The sequence below is a fragment of the Protopterus annectens genome, chromosome 7.part0, assembly GCF_019279795.1.
Source record: "Protopterus annectens isolate FY-2018-M chromosome 7.part0, PAN1.0, whole genome shotgun sequence".
Taxonomy (NCBI): Eukaryota; Metazoa; Chordata; order Ceratodontiformes; family Protopteridae; genus Protopterus; species Protopterus annectens.
In genome coordinates, this window is record NC_056739.1 from 1,064,008,498 (window position 1) to 1,064,028,064 (window position 19,567).

The window sequence follows — 19,567 nt, forward strand, 5'->3', positions numbered from 1 at the left end:
CTTTGCAGTGTACTTCTGAAGATTCAGAAGAAATCCCCAAGATCATTGTGGTGTTTCCGTTCTTGCCAAAGCAATTGCAGTTCTCCCTCCTTTTTGAAATGGCTAGGGTCAGTTACCTCAAGCTTCCTCACAGAATGGATCTTCTCACACAAGAACATGGGTATTTGATACACCCTGACATTAATTAACTTCATTTGACTGCCTGCATGATGTGGTCTTAATTCCTTTAAGGCACCTCTTTACTGAGGTTATGCAGCAGGTACTGATGGAGGCAAGAAAACCTACTAATACAAAATCATATATTAACAAATGGAAAAGGTTTTCTGATTGGTGCAAACAATATAACCAGCACCCATTCAGGGCTAGTTGTTCCCTATGGCCTTTCTTACTCCTCTATCAAGGTTCATTTATTGGCCATTTCAGCACGTCTGCCTATGGACTCCTTCGTTCATTGCAGTCTTATGTCAAAATGTTTTTAAAAGGGGTTTTGCGCAAGAGGCCTCCAAGAAAACTGGTGGTCCCTCCTTGGGATCTTAATTTTGTGTTAGAGAAAATAACACTTGGTCCATTTGAGCCAGCACACCTCGCTGACTTGAGGTTTTAAATATGAAAAACAGTTTTACTGATTGTTCTGACTTCTCCAAGAAGAGTATCTGAGTTGCAAGCAGTTGTGGTGAGTCAACCCTTCCTCATTTTCTTCAGGGACAGGGTTTCTTTGAGAACTAATCCTTCCTTTATGCCTAAAGTGTAATCTGGGTTTACTTTAAACCAAATTATCATCTCCCCATTTTCTTTCCTGAACCTAAAAATGAGGGAGAAAGTATACTCCATATCTCTGATGTCCAAGGAAAACTCAGGTACTGCCTTGACAGAACTAAATCTTTCAGGTCTTCAGATTAGTTGTTTATTTCTTGTGAAGTTAAGGAGGACGGATGACCTGTGTCAAAACAGTCTATTTCCAAATTATTGTCTATTACCTTTTGTTATACTCACCATAGCAAAACTATTGCAGGCAAGGTCAACACCCACAATACCATGGCCTTGGGTTTATTTATTGCTTTTTGTAAGGGGATGGATTCTAGAAGTATTCTAAAAGCTGCTACTTGGCCCTCTGTACATAAAGCACTATAAGTTTGAGTCGTTCTCTAGATCCAGGTCAGGCCTTGCTACGGCCATTTTCCAGGGGCTTCTGTACTCTTCTCCTTACATGTAGCAAGCTAGTGTAATCTAACCATATAAATAAGGCTACTGCAGCAGTGATCAGTATGATGAACATAGTACCATTGTGTACTGCCGCAGTGATCATTTGAACATCTATTGTTATAGAAAGTTAACTTACACAACAGCACTTTCTGCTTTAATTCTATCCAGTGAATTACTATTTTCTCATCTCCCTTGTCTTCCTATGCTTTGAGGTATTTTTCCAATGACCTATGCATTAACTTCTTCTTGCACTCTTTCCTGATCATCTAGTTTCCAATCTTTAGTGTCTACAACCCCAGTCTTGCAGAGGGTTAACATTTTCTGCAAGTAGGGGAGCATGACCTGATTTTAATACGGCAAATGTATAAACATCCCTTATAAGGCACTTCTGCTCCTTTGTTATATAAATTTGATCTAATCCCCAACTGTGAACCATGTCTACCTGATAAATAAGTACAATACTTTCTACCTGACTCTTTTTCTGCCAGATCCTGTAACCCGTACACTTTCATGAAATTTCTGAACAATTTCTCTTCCCTAAAAAAGGCTGTCAACCTAGGCCCACTACTAACATCCACTTTTACTACTATAATTTTCCAGCCTCAGAAATATTTTCTATACCCTGTATAAATGCAGGCTTTCCCCCCATTGCCACCTTCATTTCCTTTCATGACATTTTTGTAGGAAAGTAGATATTGCTTAAAGTTACATTTGCACATATCTGATAAACTGATCAGTTTATGTACTTTCGATCGGGGGGGGGGGGGGCAACTCTTCTAATGAGGATTATAACCCCTGCCTTCCAGTATTTCAGAATGGGCACCTTCCTTATATCTCACCCATATCAGTGTACCATGCTTTTTCTTTTGCATATGTTTTTCCTGTAGCATGACAACTTCTTCGGTTTTCCTAACAAATTCAAGTATCTTCTTAGCTCTCTCTTGATCCACCATCCCATTAACATGCCATAATAATAATTTCAGTCCCATTATTAATCTTGTACAGTCTCCTTTTCACAAATTGGAGACTTCCCCAGCTCACTAGAGACAACCACTTTTCCTAAAAAATTCTCTCCCTTTAGGACTGAAAATAATAAAAAAGAACAGGACTGAAACATTCATAAATAACTTCAAAAATATATACAGCACTCCTTCACTTCTTCCCCTCTCTTCCACATTAACCACATAGAGCAGTGCTTTAAAAATGGCTCACACTCTTGTAAGCTCATCGCCTCTCCCTTCACTTGGCTACATTATCTCACAAATCCTTTCATTCCACTTGCACTCCACTCATACCATTTACATATTATAACTCTAATTACTTGCTGTAATGCTCAGACAAACAGATAATGAATTATTTACAAGTGAAAGAAAAAAATTTCCAACACATTGTATTCCCTTGCTCATTAAGTAATATGCCTTCCTGCTGTGAGGCCTACTCATTGCAATAATGCATCCCTAACATGGTAAAGCCTTTGCCTTCTAATTCAGCTCGTCTTGCTTTACTTCATATCATACTAGCTTTGTTGGATCTCATGCAACAAACATTATACTTGTTTTCTCCTTTTGAAAAGTCTGTTGCTTAGTCACAAGACTGCAAATACTAATTTAAAGTGATACCATCAAAATTCACCTATCTAAAAGCAAATAACCCAGGAGACAAAAGGCAATTAGCATTATTTGAACACTAAATTGTGAATGCCATCATAAAAATACCTCATTCCCCCTCAGTCAGAAGCATGTTCTTTCAGTTCACTAGTAATTAAATCCGGACCTCATTTATCTGATGGCCCTTGAAATGTTTCCATGTCCATTTCAAGGATTTTATCATCAAGTGTCCCAAATCATTTGCAGTGCTTAACCACCTACTTCTGCCTATCCATCTTTTGTTTGAAGATTGGAAAAGGCATTAGTGGCCATCTTTTCTGACCTTGATTCCGGTCCCCTGCATCTTGAGATGTGCTAGTTTCACTGGATGGCTGCGATTCTTCATGCTTGTCAACTTGCTGGTACCATTCCATCTGTTCAGGTTCTAAAGGATCCAAAAATGTTTTTATATTTGTCAGGGAAAAGATGTTCAATATAGCAGGGTATGATGACTTAAATCTTACTCCCAGTCTTTTACAGTTTTTAAGAGGGCACACGTTTATTTCTCTGCATTCTGTTGGCACTCAAGTAATCCTGACCAACAAAGATACAATGTTCTCCAACTTTTAAGATCTTTCTTCCATAGCTCCCCTTGAACACAGTCTTTCCTGTCATGTAAGAGGAGTTTGATAACTATGGGTCTTTTCTAACTTAATGTCTTTATCCGAGAAGCCAGTCCAACTCAGCAGTTTTTCCAACACAAACCTCTTGCAATCTTTTTCTTCGCTGCCTTGTGGTACATTCACAAATCTTAGGTTTTTGCTCCTTCCTCTGTGATCTAGTTCTGTTACTATATTCATTAGCTTTTCACAGATAGACGCAAGTTCCAACATTTTGGTTCTTATGGCAGCACTCTTTTTTTCTAATCTGTTCCATCCCATCAGAATGCACTGACAGTGCCCCTTCTATTTGCTCTAACCTCTGATCTGTTTTTTTTTTTCATGTACTCCAGTATGTTCCCATTCATATTTTTTTAAATCCTGATGCACTTTGTTAAGCTTCTCGCTGATTTCTGCCATGCTTTTATTTGCCTTGTAACTGTTTGCACGGTCTATACTTTGCAGGCCACCCAAGTTGTCGTAATGCAGTGCCAGTGATGGAGCTCAGTTTGTTCTTTTTTTAGCCACCTTTTTCCTTTCCTCTGTTTCACATCATTGATTGTAGTATACCACTAAAACCATTACTTCTTCTCAGAGAAGAATACAGTAACAGAAAGTAATCACTTCTTAATACTGACTTAAGATGGAGAGGTTTCCATGTCCTCTCAAGGCTGTGCCATACCAGAAGTCCCACATGTTTTGGGTATTTTGTTTGTAAACTGCATTTTTTGATGTAGATAATAATTTATTTATTTATTTATTTATTTTACATTTGTTGACCGGGATAGTCCGACTGGATGCATGTCCATTTTCAGCGGAGGCCCGGTGAGAAAAGCTCCAAGGGTAAGCAGATACAGCATTACATAATACCAGCATTACATATTACAAACAGACTATTTACAGAGATTACATAAGTAAGCAAGTTAAACAAGTTCCACAGGTTACAGTTAATCCTGAGCACAAGTCAGCATTAAATGAAATTACACAGTAAACTGGTTAACAGATTTTTACACATTCTAGAGAGAGTTAGCCAGGCTTGATACAATGACATAACCAGTTAAGTGACAAATGTTGTTTGAGTCTAGTTTTAAATTGACCTAAGGTGGAAAGTTAGGTAATATCAGCTGGAAGAGAGTTCAGGATCTACTTACAGAGTTTGCAAAGAGAGAATCACCGGCTGTGTTATTAATTTTGCTAGTCTGAATTAGTAGTTTGTTAGAGGATCGAAGCAGTCTAGGATTGTTATAGGGGGTGATAATATTTTTAAGTGCAGGAGTATCGTCTGGATTATAGAGGATTTTATAGGCCATAATCAGTTGGTTATACTGGATTAGGCTGGGTAGTTCAAGCCAACCAAGCTGATTTAGATTGATGCAATGATGTGTCTTGAAAGGCAGCTCAGTGGCAAACCTGGCAATGTGGTTGTAGCAAATTGAGAGTTTGTTAAGGACAGTCTTGTTCAAATTCGAGAGTAGAGGGGATGCATACAGAAGGGTTGAAAGAAGGTGAGAGTGAGCTATGGGAATTTTAGCTGGAGGGGTTAGGAAGGCTTTTATTCTGTAAAGTGACCCTAGTTTTTTATTGATGGTTTTGATAGTTTGGTTAACATGTAGGTCAAATTTTAGGTTATTGTCTATGATGACACCTAATAGTTTTGTAGATGGGTCAGGGGAGATTATTGTGCCATCATTTGATTTTATGGTAAAGGTGAAAGTGGTAGACCTACATGTTGGTGAAAATAACAGCATTTTAGTTTTTTTGGGATTTAGAATCAGACGATGTTCAGAAAGCCAGTTTTCTATTGTATTAAAGGTGGTCTGGGTAGCTGACCATAACTCTACTGGATATGTGGCTGAGCAAATCAGAGTAGAGTCATCAGCATATTGGATACAGCTGACTTTAGGGATGACAGTATAAAGGTCGTTAATGAAGATGGAGAACAGCAAGGGCCCTAGTATAGACCCTTGTGGTACTCCGAGGGTGTTAGGTAGAAGGTTAGAGAGTTTGTTCTGCCAGAGGACAGCCTGCTGTCGACCATTCAGGTAGGATTGAAACCATTGGAGGGCTCCAGTATCTAGACAGAATGTTTGCAGGGTGTGGATTAAAAGTTGGTGATCAACCATATCGAATGCCTTGGAAAGATCCGAAAAGAGGGCTGAGGATATATAATTATTGTTGCGATTATGGTTTATGGTGTTAGTAAAGGCTAGGAGGGCTGAAGTAGTGCTGTGATGAGGACGGAAGCCATGCTGAGTGTCTGCCATAAGGCGATTTTGGATTAGGTGGTGCATGAGTTGTCTATGAATACATTTTTCCATAATCTTTGCAAGTGGAGAGAGTATAGCTATTGGCCTATAATTGGAGAATTCAGTAGAGCTGCCTCCTTTGTGAAGTGGGATTACATAGGATATTTTCCAGATGATGGGAATTTTAGCTTCTACTATGGTTCTATTGATTAGTATTGAGGCGGGTAAGCAATAGCATCAGCTGATTTTTGTAGGTACTCGGCAGGGAGTTGATCAGCAGAAAGTGTAGTGGGTTTTCATTTTTTGATCAAGGTATGGATAAGTGAAGTGGTGACTGGTTGGAAGCTGAGCATGAAGTAGGTTTCTAGGGGTGGTACTTTCAGGACCAGGGGAGCTAGGAGGTAGTTGGCTAGCTAGGGCTTGAATTGTCTCAGTAAAGAATTGGTTAAAACTATCAGAAACATCTTCAGGGGTTTTATCAATAGTAGTAGCAGGGATTGGGGTTGATGTTTGTCCAGGATGTAGTAGATTATTTAAACCTGCCCAAAACTTCTGAGGGTTATTTTGGTTTACTGTCTGTAAATTACAGTAGTATTGTTTTTTTGTCTTGTAAAATTGATTTTTTGGTTTCGTTCCTGGATTACCTGTATTTAATGTGATCTTGAGGGTCTTTAGAAGAACGCCATAAAGCCCATGCTTTGTTTCTAAGGGTAATTTTGAGTTTAGACTCTATAGAAAGCCATGGTGCAGTTTTTGCCTTGGTTCTCTTTGAACGAACAGGTGCATGCAAATCATGGATCTCAAGGAATTTGTTGTTAAAGTATGCTACTGCTTCCTCTAAGGGGAGGTGTTTTAGAATAGACCAATTACATGAGTGTAGTTCTTGTTGGAATTTGGCAGGGTCAAAGTTTTTATTGTTTCTAACCTTTCTGAGTAAGGGTTGTTGGGAATTAATGGTTTTGTGCTTAATTACATATGTGAGAAGGTGATCGCTTAGGCCATTAAGGAGGGTACCAGAGGTGTACAGTTGGGGGTGACTGCACTTTGCATATGTAATTTGCATATGTTACAACTGTGATACATTCAAATGTACTTTTAAATACTTCTACATAGAATTATATGTTGATGTTGACAGGAAGCCTGCTAATTAAAGTGCATTGTTGAGAGGGGCAGAAATGGAGGCTAACCAGGTAGTATAGCCTCACATGCATGTAAACTGTAGTTAGACTATACAGCGGTTGAGGGTTACAGAGTAAAACTGTAAGCAGAATATCCATTACATGACTACCTTAGCAATAAATATAGGGCACCCGTTATCTGTACAAAATAAGAAGTGCAAAAAATAATTAATTTAACTAGCAGTGGTAAAGATTAGTGCCTGTGATCATTATGCAAAGATATATATATATATATATATATATATATATATATATATATATATATATATCAAATGGAACAATAGATTTTCTTAAAGTTTAAACTGTTATATCTTGTCCTGAATATGGTATAAGTAAGAAACATGGTGATGAAGCAAGTGGAAAAGGTTTTGATAAATAAATATTGCTCATTTTTCATCTTTTCTCCTAACTTAACAAAGTAGTACCAAACAGATTGGGTTCATTCACTAAACTTGGTAGTTGGAGTTTTTATTAACACAGACTGTTTTAGTGGCAAGCGATTCACAGTGTTATCACTCACACACACACACACACACACACACACACACACACACACATACACACACACATACATGAATACAGATATGCATAAGAAAAAAATAAAAGTCACAGCTGCAGCCTGGGAGTCGGTTTACTTAAAAGAAACTCATGATCAGGAATCACACACACTATCCTGTGCATGAGAATGCATGGGATTTGTTCTAACCTTCCCATTCCCATCACATTGAAGACTAAACAGCTTGTGTAGAGCCACAACACCACCTCCCAGTCTCTATTGGAAATTGAAATGTTCCACATTAGAACAAAAAAACCCAAACTCTTCTCCAAGGGAAGGCAAGTTAGTGTAGCATCAGAAACCACATCCTGTCCTTCAGTGCTCACATGTCTAGCTGATCTTGGGTTGCTGCCTATGTACCAGCTGTGCTATTGCATATTTTAATGAAACTTTATGTGATATCTTGGGTACTGCAACTTTATATGGTATCTTGGGTACTGCAAGAGGAACATATTTATTACTATTTTATTGTATAGTTTTAGCATCTTGTTTGCCTAATGTATTTGTAATTTTGACTAATTTCAGATATAGATGAATGCCTGTTATCCTGGAGGTACTGTGACAATGGACAATGCAGAAATTCACCAGGAAATTATACCTGCACATGTCAAAAAGGATATAACTTCAATCCAAACTCTGGAGCTTGCGAAGGTAAGTGTTTTCATATTATCTGCTGCATTAATTTTACAATTCCATAGTAACACACTACTTTTAATTCCAGTCTGTCATGTAATTTACAATAGTTTCTATTTTCAGCAATATGCAGATGATTCCTACACAAATACTCTGACCTGATGGTGAAATTTCTAAATGCAGAAGTTGACACACTTTCCTTAGAACACTGTAAGAAATGTAAAATAATGTAAAAATTAAAGCTACAATTACTCAGAATTGTACTTACCTAATTATATTTCAACTGGGAAGTGCTGTCTATGTAAAAAGAGGCATTATATTAATTCTTACTGACATTAAACTAACCAAAGAGTATAAAAAAACTGTCTATAATGTTTCAGACCTGCAGACATTTTCCTTTCACCAATGGGTCTGAGATATGTTGAAAGTTATTTTTCTGTTTTGGTGGACTGAATGCTGATTCTGTCAAATACTTGTCTTTTTTTATTTCTGTTATTTCTCACTTTTATCTTTTTCATTTAGGCTCCCATAATATTTAATTTCACACTGTTCTAGAGTTACTGTACATTTCTTACTGATTACAGTGATCTGCATTGTTTGTAGTGTGTACATGCATATGTAACACCTCCCTGTGTGTGTGTGTGTGTGTGTGTGTGTGTGTGTGTGTGTGTATATATAGATATATATATATATATATATATATATATATATATATATATAATATATAATATATATATATATATATATGTGTGTGTGTGTGTGTGTGGGGGGGGTCTATAATTACAACCTTTTGCCATACTGCACTTCCATGCTTTGACATCTCACCTTCCCTTGATGCAAAAACATTGATTCATAACTCAGCAAACAACCAAAAATGGACACTGCAGAGGGTCTTGGGTGGGAGGCATGTCTTGGCCATGTAGCTGTTTGCGGTCAATGAATGAGTACTTGATGTTCTGTGATCATTCTGACTGCATACGTGTGTGTGCGTGTGTGTGCGTGTGTGTGCGTGTGTGTGTGTGTGTGTGTGTGTGTGTGTGTGTGTGTGTGTGTGTGTGTGTGTGTGTGTGTGTGTAAGTGAAGTATATTTATTTGAGATACCTGAAAAATATATTATGAATGTAGTTATGGACAAAAACCCTTTGAAAAATATTTTAATGCAACCTTCCTTGTGCCTCACTAACTTTCACAGCACTCAAATACTAATTTATAGTCTGAGACTGTTATATGTTGGGGTAAGTTAGTAACGAGGTAGCTGAGGGTTATGTGTGTATGGAGAGGTATGTTAGTTGGGGATTAATTTACTTACTGTTGACATCTGTCCATCAGAGACATAGGGGACAGGCCAGAGGTGACTTTGTGATTTCCCATTTAATGATCAAGGTTTCTTTTGAACAGAATCAGAATGAACTTTTCTTGTTTAGTTGAATCAGAGAGCTCTTGTCTCTAAGAGTCGCTCTTTCTGATTTTGGCCATGACTTTTTTCTTTTGTTATGTAGCTTCTTAAGGTAAGGATTTCACCAGTGTGGTTTGTTTTTCATGTTGGATCGGGATCTGGACTTACTTCTGGTAGGTACTGCAGCCTCAATGCAGCCATTTTACATGTTTGTACAGGGTTTCAATAAATAATTCTGCATAGGTAATTCTGTCCTCTGTGTTCTGGGAGCCATGAATTTGACAAACTGTCGCTTAATAGAATGTACTTTGCTTTAATATAGTTCCCAACTGTTATGAGTTTAGTTGGGTTTTCCGGGTTGAATTTAGTTTCAAGAGAAACAGCTTTGTAGTCTGACTTCACCAACGAGGACATGACATGGGGAAGGGGTATTGCAGTTCTCTCCCATCTTGGTGAGTAGTAGGCCCACTATGTTTGATCCTGTGGTTGGAGAGTGGACTACATCATTCAGGGTATTTATACTGATGAAGTCTAAGAAACATTGTACCTGTGTGTTAGAGGCAGTGTGCATTTCCCAGTCTAAAGAGAGATAGTTAAAGTCTCCCATGAATATGGTATCTGGTTGGATGGTGAGCTCCTCTAGTAGGTCTAGGTAAGAGTTAAGAGCTTTGTGGATCATAGAGGGTATTCTGTAGTTGGCCAGTACATGGCAGAGGTGCTTGTCTATGGAGACTTAGATGTGAGTGAATGCCAGATAAACATCCTGTTTAACCAACCTTGAGTTGTATTTGCTGCTAAAATAGATGAAGACACCTCCACCTTTAGCATCTGTCTCTGCTGCTTTTGGTCAAAATGTGTGTCAGGCACTATAGCCTTCCACAGCTGGAGTACCTTCTGCGAATTTAAACCAAGTGTTGGTAACAGCACAGATGCCTGCATTGTCCAGAGTGAGGAGAGCTTGTAGGCTGTGTAGTTTCTTCTTAGGCTCCTAACATCTAGTAGTAACACCTAGTGTTTTTTTTCAGTCATATACTTGAAGCAAATTACTTTACATGAAAAATGCATTACTGTGCCAACAAGCTTTATATCTGATAATCTTAGATTCAGTGCCCACATGTTTGGACTTTAGACAGTTACCTTTGGAATTTTGCTTTTACTGCATTTCTTGTTCTTGCCACTTTTAAGATAAAAGTGATTAGCAGTTTAACCAAAATATCACCTTTGCAATCAGCTGATTTTACATTTTTTGTGAATTCCTAATAGCTTCTATTTTATCCAGTACAATAGTTGAAACCAATATTGTTTTTTTCTGATCCTTAGTCAAGTGCTTTGTTTTTGTAATCCATTTATGCTACTTTCCTCTTGTACTTTTATACTAATAACAGTTTTTGTACTTTTTTAACTTTGAATATTCACTTGACAGGAAGATCATTATCATTTTCGAGATCTGATGCTGCTGCAATCTGCAAATGCAATATTATACTTATTCCCCCTTCTTCTGCTCCACAACTCATTTGGCCGCTATATATTACAGCCTGTTTAGTAGTTTATCATTAAAACTATAGCACATATCTTTTTGTATGTGTTGTACTGAAAATTCTTTTTAGGCCTCTGATTAGATCTGTGGTTAACATGTCTTCCTCACAGCTCCATGGTTGCTATCTCTTTGGAGTTTGCTTGTTCTCCCATTGTCTGTGCGAGTTTTCTATTAGTACTACATTTGCTTCTCACCTCTCATGTTGTTTGACTGGCTATTGTAAGCTGCCAGTATAGCACATTAGTCCTTGCTCTTGTGCTTTGGATCATGCTAAAAAGAGTCCAAGACTAACCAGTACACCTGCCCAGTTGAATTACACAGTGAAACAGCAGTCAGCATTGCTACATCACAGCACCTGATTTTGCATTTCAATTCTTGGTGTTGTGCCTTCTGTGTAGCATCTCCAGTCGGTCCGTTTCTCATATTTTTTGTCAAATGTTTTACCTTCCTTGTGTATATCCAAACGCCAAAAGCACCAATAAGCAAATCATTTCAGCAAACCTTGGATCCTGGTCACACCAAAACAACTTTTAATAGATAAGACTTGACTAAAACAAGAAAACCAATTCTACAATAAAATCCACAGGATACTAAGCGCTTTCACCCGCTTGTGAAGGGCATCTTCAGAGTACAAAATGTTCTTTGCTAATCATCCCTTAAATACTAAATGCAAGAACCTTTGAGTGAATAATAACAATTCATTAACAATCAATTAAATCATTAAGTAGATCAATTCATATCTTAAAAGGGCAACAAAAAAAGAACAGCAAATAAAGAAACATGAACTGTTCAAAGAGACAAACAGATAGATATCAAATATTGTTCTCGATAAAATAAATAAAATGGTAAGAATTTGAATGTAATTATATTTTGAACAATCATACATATAAATATAAATATAAATATGAATATAAATATACGTATAAATATAAATATGAATATAAATATAAATATACATATAAATATAATATTAAATATTAAAATATTGATTGTATAAAATATTAAATACTTTTAATGTGTATAAATGTACCAAAAAATATTGAATGAAAAGTGTGAATGATGTTGAATGAAAAATACTCTTACATGTTGTATTTATATAAAATGTGATCTAAGTTTGAGAATACTAGAAATAGAAATTTGTTCATTGATGCCAGGCCATTTGCTAGCGTTAAGCCTTAGTTGCCATAAGCACTCTTTTGCTTCCAACATAGTTTTTTCGTCACCACCTTTATGTGTATTCTGTGGTGTTCTATCAATGACGAAGAACAAAAATCTTTTAAAATTAGAACAGTTGATACTGTGATTATATAGCATACTGGTTGTTTTATGTCTTTTAATATCACTCAAATGTTCAATAATACGCGTTTTTAACTTTCTAATAGTTTTCCCTATGTAAAATGCTTGGCAGACTGTACAAGATGCGGCATAAACAACCATAGCTGAGTTACAATTACAGTGGCCTGGACATCTAATAGTCTTCCCATAATTGGAAATGGAAATATATGGACCATCATTTATAAATCTACAAACATGACATGCACCACATTTACTCATCTTGGAATTTTTACCCAAATCAGTGTTAATATTATTTTCAAACAGATTTTTCAAGTTTTTACCTCTACTATAAGTAATTTTAGGTTTGTTACCTAAAATACATGAAAGTTCTGTGTTAGAATCAATAACACTGATCCATGCTTCCTGAACAATGTTGACTATCTCTTGTGATCTGTCATTGAATGGAATAATAAGGGTGTCATATCTAGCTACAGTTGAATTTAATGTGTCAACTTCTAATATTCCATGTAGAATAATAGGTTTATATAAAGTCAACCTTTTAATTTTAATTTCATTACTGATTGCTAAAATAAAGTCACAAGGGTAGCCTCTGGCAATAAACATACTCTTAAGTTTATCCAACTCCTGTTCAAATACTTGGTTGTCACTAACAATTCTAGACAGCCTAACCATCTGGCCTTTAACCAGATTCCTTTTTTGATAAAGCGGATGGCAGCTGTCAAAGTGTAAGAACGAATTTGAGTATGTTTTCTTCCTATATATACCAGATTCAAATCTATTGTTAGAAACAGAAAGCATAATGTCCAAAAATTCCACATTGTTGTCAAAAATATGACTGGTAAATTTTAAAAAAATCTGTGGTCTGTCCCAAAAATGTAACAAAATCATTAAACTCATCTTTGGTACCCCCCCCCCAAAAATGAGAATGTCATCCAAATAGCGTAAATATAACAAAACCTTTTGCCAATAATTACTAGTAAATATAAACTCAGATTCCCACTGTGCTAAAACTAAGTTAGCATAGATGGGGGCACATCTAGCCCCCATAGCAACTCCCTTTTTCTGTCTATAATATTCCTTATTGAAGTACAAAAAATTGTTTTCCAAAACCAGTTCAAGCATTTCTGTTAGTAGTCGATTGTCAGAATAATTCAATCTATTATATTTATTAAGACATGCTTTGAACATTTCCAAACCCTGTTCATGGGGAATGACAGTAAAAAGGTTGACAACATCTACAGTGGTCATAATAAGTTGAGATGTAAAATCAAAATTGTTTGAGAATTCTCTAACTCGTTCTAGGCAATGCCATGAGTCTCTAAGAATGTATGGTAGACTTTTCAAAATATTTTTGCACTTCAAATCTATGTACGCCGCTAGAGCTTCCGTCTTGGAACCCTTAGCTGACACAATAGGTCTAAATGGGGGGTGGTGTACATTTTTATGAATTTTGGGAATCCCAAAAATAGATGGTATAATGGGATATTCCACAGAAATATATTTAAAGGTGTCCTGATCAATTCTAGCATTCATAAGATATTCATAGAACAACCAGTCAATTGTGGTATATGCTCTATTAACTTCATATCGACTAACTTTTTCATAAGTGTCACTGTCATCTAGTAATGTTGTCATCCTGTTATAATAGTCTATGTTCAGCATAATGACCACCCCACCCCCTTTGTCCGGTTTCATAATCCTGTATTGATCTGAACCCGTTAACTCTTTGAGACAAAACTTTTCTGCTGATGTCAAGTTATATTTGGTAACAATTTTCTTATTAATAATTCTTCTAATTTGAGTTTCACAGAGTTTTTCAAAAACCTGTATCAAAAAATGTTGTGGGGGAATAAATGTACTGTGACGTTTAAGAGTAAAAAATTGGGAGTCCAATAAAAAATCACCGGAATTGTGGAAGAATATTTTTTAATTCAAAAGCCTAGTATACATTTTCAAATTAATCAACACATTTCCAATATCTAGATAAAATGTAGGTACAAAAGTAAAACCTTTGCTGAATAAATCTAAAAAATTCTTACCAAAATTTTGTTTAGTAAAATTGTATAAACTAAAACCCAAATGTGTTGTAATGGAACAATCACAAACTTCTCTAGTACAATTCCCTACAGAGGTATTAAGAATGTTATTACAAGTGTCCAACATTGTATCAGTTTGTCCATGTGCACCAACATCCAAAAGTGATGTTTCAATAGAAACAAATTCATTAAACACTTCATTATTTAAATCTATTGTATTAATACTATCTATCTCTGCCATGAATTTGTTCTGTAGGCCCCTTTGTTGTGATTGTTGTACGGCAGATGGTTGTAACTGCCCTGCCTTTCTCTTAGCCTTTCTGACCTCCTCAATGTTGGCTGGTCTAAAAAAACAGATTGTACTTCATCTTTGTTATTTGTGTTACTTCTGTGTGTCTGTTCAATAACAGACATAGGGTTATGTCTGTTCTGATTATTATTTCCTTGGGATTGACTATAATATTTCATATTTTTATATTCTTTAAAATGTGTATATACTTTGTTATTTTTGTAATCGTGACTGTCCCTTTCTATTTTGTGGTTCTTAATGTCAAGCCCTTTATTAATATACCTATCCATATCCCTATAAATGTTGTCCAATCTAAATTTATTGTGTTCAAACAATAAATCTGCTTTAATACTTCTATCCAGAAAACACAGTTTGTCATTTAAAATGTTCAATTTGTCAGAATTGTTACGAATAATGAGTCTCAAAAGTTCAAACCCAGTTTTATCAAACCATGATAAAAGTTCAGAAAATGTTTCAGTACCTTCCTCGAACCCATGGGGTAATTTGAAAATACGTAACCCTTTGGGCACTTGCTTTAGCTCCAAAGAACGTTCCAAATAAAGCGTTGTCCATTTGTAAGGACTTGAAAGCTTTCAATGTTTTTTCGAATTCGGTCATTTGAGCGTTCAATGTCCCCATGTCCCTGGATACTGAATAATTGTCCTTGTTCAAGGAAGGAGGTAAAAGAAAATGTTTTAAATCCGTTGTAAAAGTAGTAATATGATTGGAAGAAGAGTGTCCATTGCGTGCAGCACCATTCCGAACCTCCCTACTGTTCAACACCATGTTAGGGGGAGGATCCACAATGCCACCACTCCCTGACGTCACCGTGCCTCTCGTTGGACTTTTAGAGCGTTGCCTAACAACCGATCTCTGCATACTCGTGTTTGGTGTAGAATGTAAGGTGAACAATTGTTCTTGGGATTCCGTAATCACAAGTTCACCATCTACACCCAAATTGTTACGTTGTTCGTGTAATGCTTTTATTAACTTATTTGTTATCTCCAAATGTTCCTGCAGTAGTCGATGCATAATGGGAGATTTTTGAATATAGTGACACGAATGAAATCACAAAAAGGAAGACGAAATTCAGGATCACTTAACCAGGAACACTACGAATAAGCTGCTACATGCACCAATTGCGTCCAGTGATAACAGTTCAATTAGAAAAGGTTAAATACTAGCACGGGATGATCACTTTACTTTGTGAATGAAATAAAATTCTTTGTAAAAACACGATACAGTTACCATAAAATGAAACTTGATGTTAAAACCCTTCTTGTTGGTCAATCAGTCCTTAAGACATCCAGGAAACCGATCAGGCAGCTGAAAATTGTAGAACGAGTTATCCAAACGCCAAAAGCACCAATAAGCAAATCATTTCAGCAAACCTTGGATCCTGGTCACACCAAAACAACTTTTAATAGATAAGACTTGACCAAAACAAGAAAACCAATTCCACAATAAAATCCACAGGATACTAAGCGCTTTCACCCGCTTGTGAAGGGCATCTTCAGAGTACAAAATGTTCTTTGCTAATCATCCCTTAAATACTAAATGCAAGAACCTTTGAGTGAATAATAACAATTCATTAACAATCAATTAAATCATTAAGTAGATCAATTCAAATCTTAATAGGGCAACAAAAAAAGAACAGCAAATAAAGAAACGTGAACTGTTCAAAGAGACAAACAGATAGATATCAAATATTGTTCTCGATAAAATAAATAAAATTGTAAGAATTTGAATGTAATTATATTTTGAACAATCATACATATTAATATAAATATAAATATGAATATAAATATACGTATAAATATAAATATGAATATAAATATAAATATACATATAAATATAAAATTAAATATTAAAATATTGATTGTATAAAAATATTAAATAATTTTAATGTGTATAAATGTACCAAAAAATATTGAATGAAAAGTGTGAATGATGTTGAATGAAAAATACTCTTACATGTTGTATTTATATAAAATGTGATCTAAGTTTGAGAATACTAGAAATAGAAATTTGTTCATTGATGCCAGGCCATTTGCTAGCATTAAGCCTTAGTTGCCATAAGCACTCTTTTGCTTCCAACATAGTTTTTTCCTTGTGTATCACATAGGCATACTGTGTGCAAATTGGTCATCTTTTAAATTGTCCATATGTGTGTTTGCCATGTGGCATTGAGAGTATATGTGCATCCTGCAATGGGTTAGCCTTCCTGATTAGGGTGAGCTTCTGTACCTTAAACCCACTAAGTGCCATGATAGGCTACAGCTCTCACATGACTCTAGATTGGATTAAATGAGTAACAGGAAAAAATGATTTAATCATTCAAGATATGAATTACATCATCTGAATTAGATTGCACATGTACACCAGCAGTACTAGAGTTGCATAAGTTCCCTGAGGTTCAAGGTCATAAACTGGTCTTCTGTGAGTTCACTGTTCTATTCTGTCATTGTCTATATATCAAAACCTAGGCTCACTTAGGTAGCTAAGATGTTTAAATACAAAGAAAGAAAAAGGAGAATATAGCACTGTCTCCCCACTCGACTTTGCTTGTGACATAAATAGGACACAGAGGGACAGATATTTGTCTCAGAGAATTCCCCATGTTCATCATATTCATCGCCATGTTCATCACTGCTGCAGTAGCCTAAGATATCTGGGTTATATTCTGCTGAGGATGTAACAGCTGGTCAACATCCAAAGTTTCCTTGTGCCCAAACTATTAGGCTTAAACTGAACTGTCTTAATACAGAAAAACTCTCTGTTAACCAGCACCCATGGGGATTGGTAAATGCCAGATAACTGTAATTTCTGGTTGCTTCAGATTTATTATTAAAAATAGGCCTGACTAATGCTGTACCCTATACTACTTGTTTGGTTTTACTTGTTCTTAGGTTGGGGAGAGAGGGAATTTATTCCTATCTTCCTTTTTAAATCTCTAAAAGAATAAGATATGTTTTTTTTGGGGGGGGGGGGCAGAAAGTGCAACACATGAAAATTATACTGTATTTCTTCGATTTTTTTTTCTGCTTGCTTGAGTTCTGGTTAACTGAGAGTTTGCTGTAGACAGGATTGAGTACCAAGCTCTTCAGAGCTTTTCTGCTTCCGAAGAGAGTGGTCTTGTGTAGGCTTTCGAGGTTCACCAGTCGGCTTGTGCTGTTCCATTGCTGGACAAACAAGTTCTCTTGGAGAAAAAACTCTCACTTTTTATATTTAATTGTTTAAAATTACTTTCCTGGTTAGGGAAGTTGTTTTTGAAATAAGAGTTGGTGTTTTTACTGACTGTCTGAACTGTACTTTTAAACAAGAGCACACTTTTTTTCCTGTCAGTTTAAAAGTTGTTAAAAACATTCTAAAAAACTTTTTTCTGTGGAGAAACTGTGTTTATTTTAATTTTTGGGAATGGCAAAGTGTATTAAAGTACTTTGTACTGTGTTGTTACTTGGAGAAAGTGACTTTTTGAAACTTGGAAGATGTAATGTGGTCCTATCTCGCCTACATTCATTACTGACGGGCTCGGAGCTGGGAATCGGCTCCGACTCGGCCGCTATAAATAGCACGAAGTCTCTAATTGGCTGGGTTAAGCCTGTATCTCAGGATGCACCATGCCCAAACCCCCAGATCTCATTTGCCGCTCGTTGAGTGAAAACGTGGTCTCGAGCTTGGCTGTGGCTAAGTACTTAGATGTTCATCATGCATACAGCTGCAGTCATTACAGATGGGTTATCCTGCCGTCAGGCGGGTCCTCGGTCGGCCGAATTCCAAAGTCTAGGTCCGGCATCGGTTGTCGTCGCTTCTTCCCTGACGTCAGTGTGGCAGGGGTATAAAAGAGGCAGCCAACGCCATTTTCTTCAGTCTTTCTTGCCGTGCGGTGCCCGAAGCAGAAGCAGTTTGCAAGTGCCGGTCGGCCAGCTCCTGAGATTTTCGAAAGTATTTCAGCCGAAGTCTTCTTTAAAGCTAAGTACCCCGTTGGGGAAACTTTTCTTGCCTCAGACCGATGTCAGACAAAGTTAATAACTGCATTTCTTGTGGGAAGCAAATACCGCATAAGGATTTCCACTCTTTCTGTATACCTTGCTTAGGCCCAGACCACGACGTCTTGGCCTGCCGTTTTTGTGCTAGGTTCAACAAGCGCACTGTTAAGCACCGGGCGGAGTTCGCATTATTTTGGCAAAAAATTTAATTATATCATGTTGTCGGATACACCGACACCAGTTTTGAGCAAAAGACGCAAAGATAAGGACCGACATCCGAGGTCCGCACCGAGTACGGAGACCACGCTTAGGCCGACTACCGGTTCTCCAGTTCTCCAGTTCTCAGCGAGGCGCCTACGCAGCTCCTGAATACCAATGAAACTACATTACCGGTGACTTCAGTACCCGAGGTCGCAAGCTCCTCAGTCTCCTTACCTACTGCAGATACCGATGCCACTATTGGTGGGGAAACTCAAAATTTAGTCAGGCCTGCCATTTCTGAAGGCGTCTTCAGGCCTTCCACCTTCTCTATTAAATCCTTCACTAAATCTAAAGCAGCCATGAAAGCTAAAAAACAGGGTCCTCAGACCACCTCTCAAGGCCCCATGCCTAAAAAGCAAATGCTTAAAATGGCTGAGGATTTGATTACTCTCATCAGGTGTTCTCAACCCCCCCCTGACAAAAGACCCAGATTGGAGGAAGACTACCCTTCCTCAGACCAGGCTTCTATTACCTCAGAACACTCTGAGGACCAGGATTACGCCTATTCCCCTTTCGAAGACTCTGATGCTGAGGAGTCTATTCCCTCGGTCTCCCCCCCCTGAGGAGTACTCTTTTGGGGAAACCCTGCATACATTGAGGGAACACTTTCACTGAGAAGGCCAAGATTACTCAGATTCCAAGAAAAGACTCAGGGAATTTCTACTGCTCCCCCAGCATAGGCCCCTGGCTATCCCTCCTGTT

The 19,567-nt window shown here is 37.1% G+C and overlaps 1 protein-coding gene across 3 annotated transcripts in view; it reads left to right on the top strand.

Annotated features, from left to right (window-relative positions):
• FBN1 (fibrillin 1) overlaps window positions 1–19,567 on the top strand; it is a 4,097,759-nt gene that overhangs the window by 1,690,460 nt on the left and 2,387,732 nt on the right. For all 3 annotated transcript variants that reach the window (XM_044077620.1, XM_044077621.1, XM_044077622.1), the window contains exon 20: window positions 7,954–8,079. In XM_044077620.1, coding sequence (XP_043933555.1) covers window positions 7,954–8,079 — 126 coding nt within the window. The remainder of the gene's footprint in view (window positions 1–7,953; window positions 8,080–19,567) is intronic.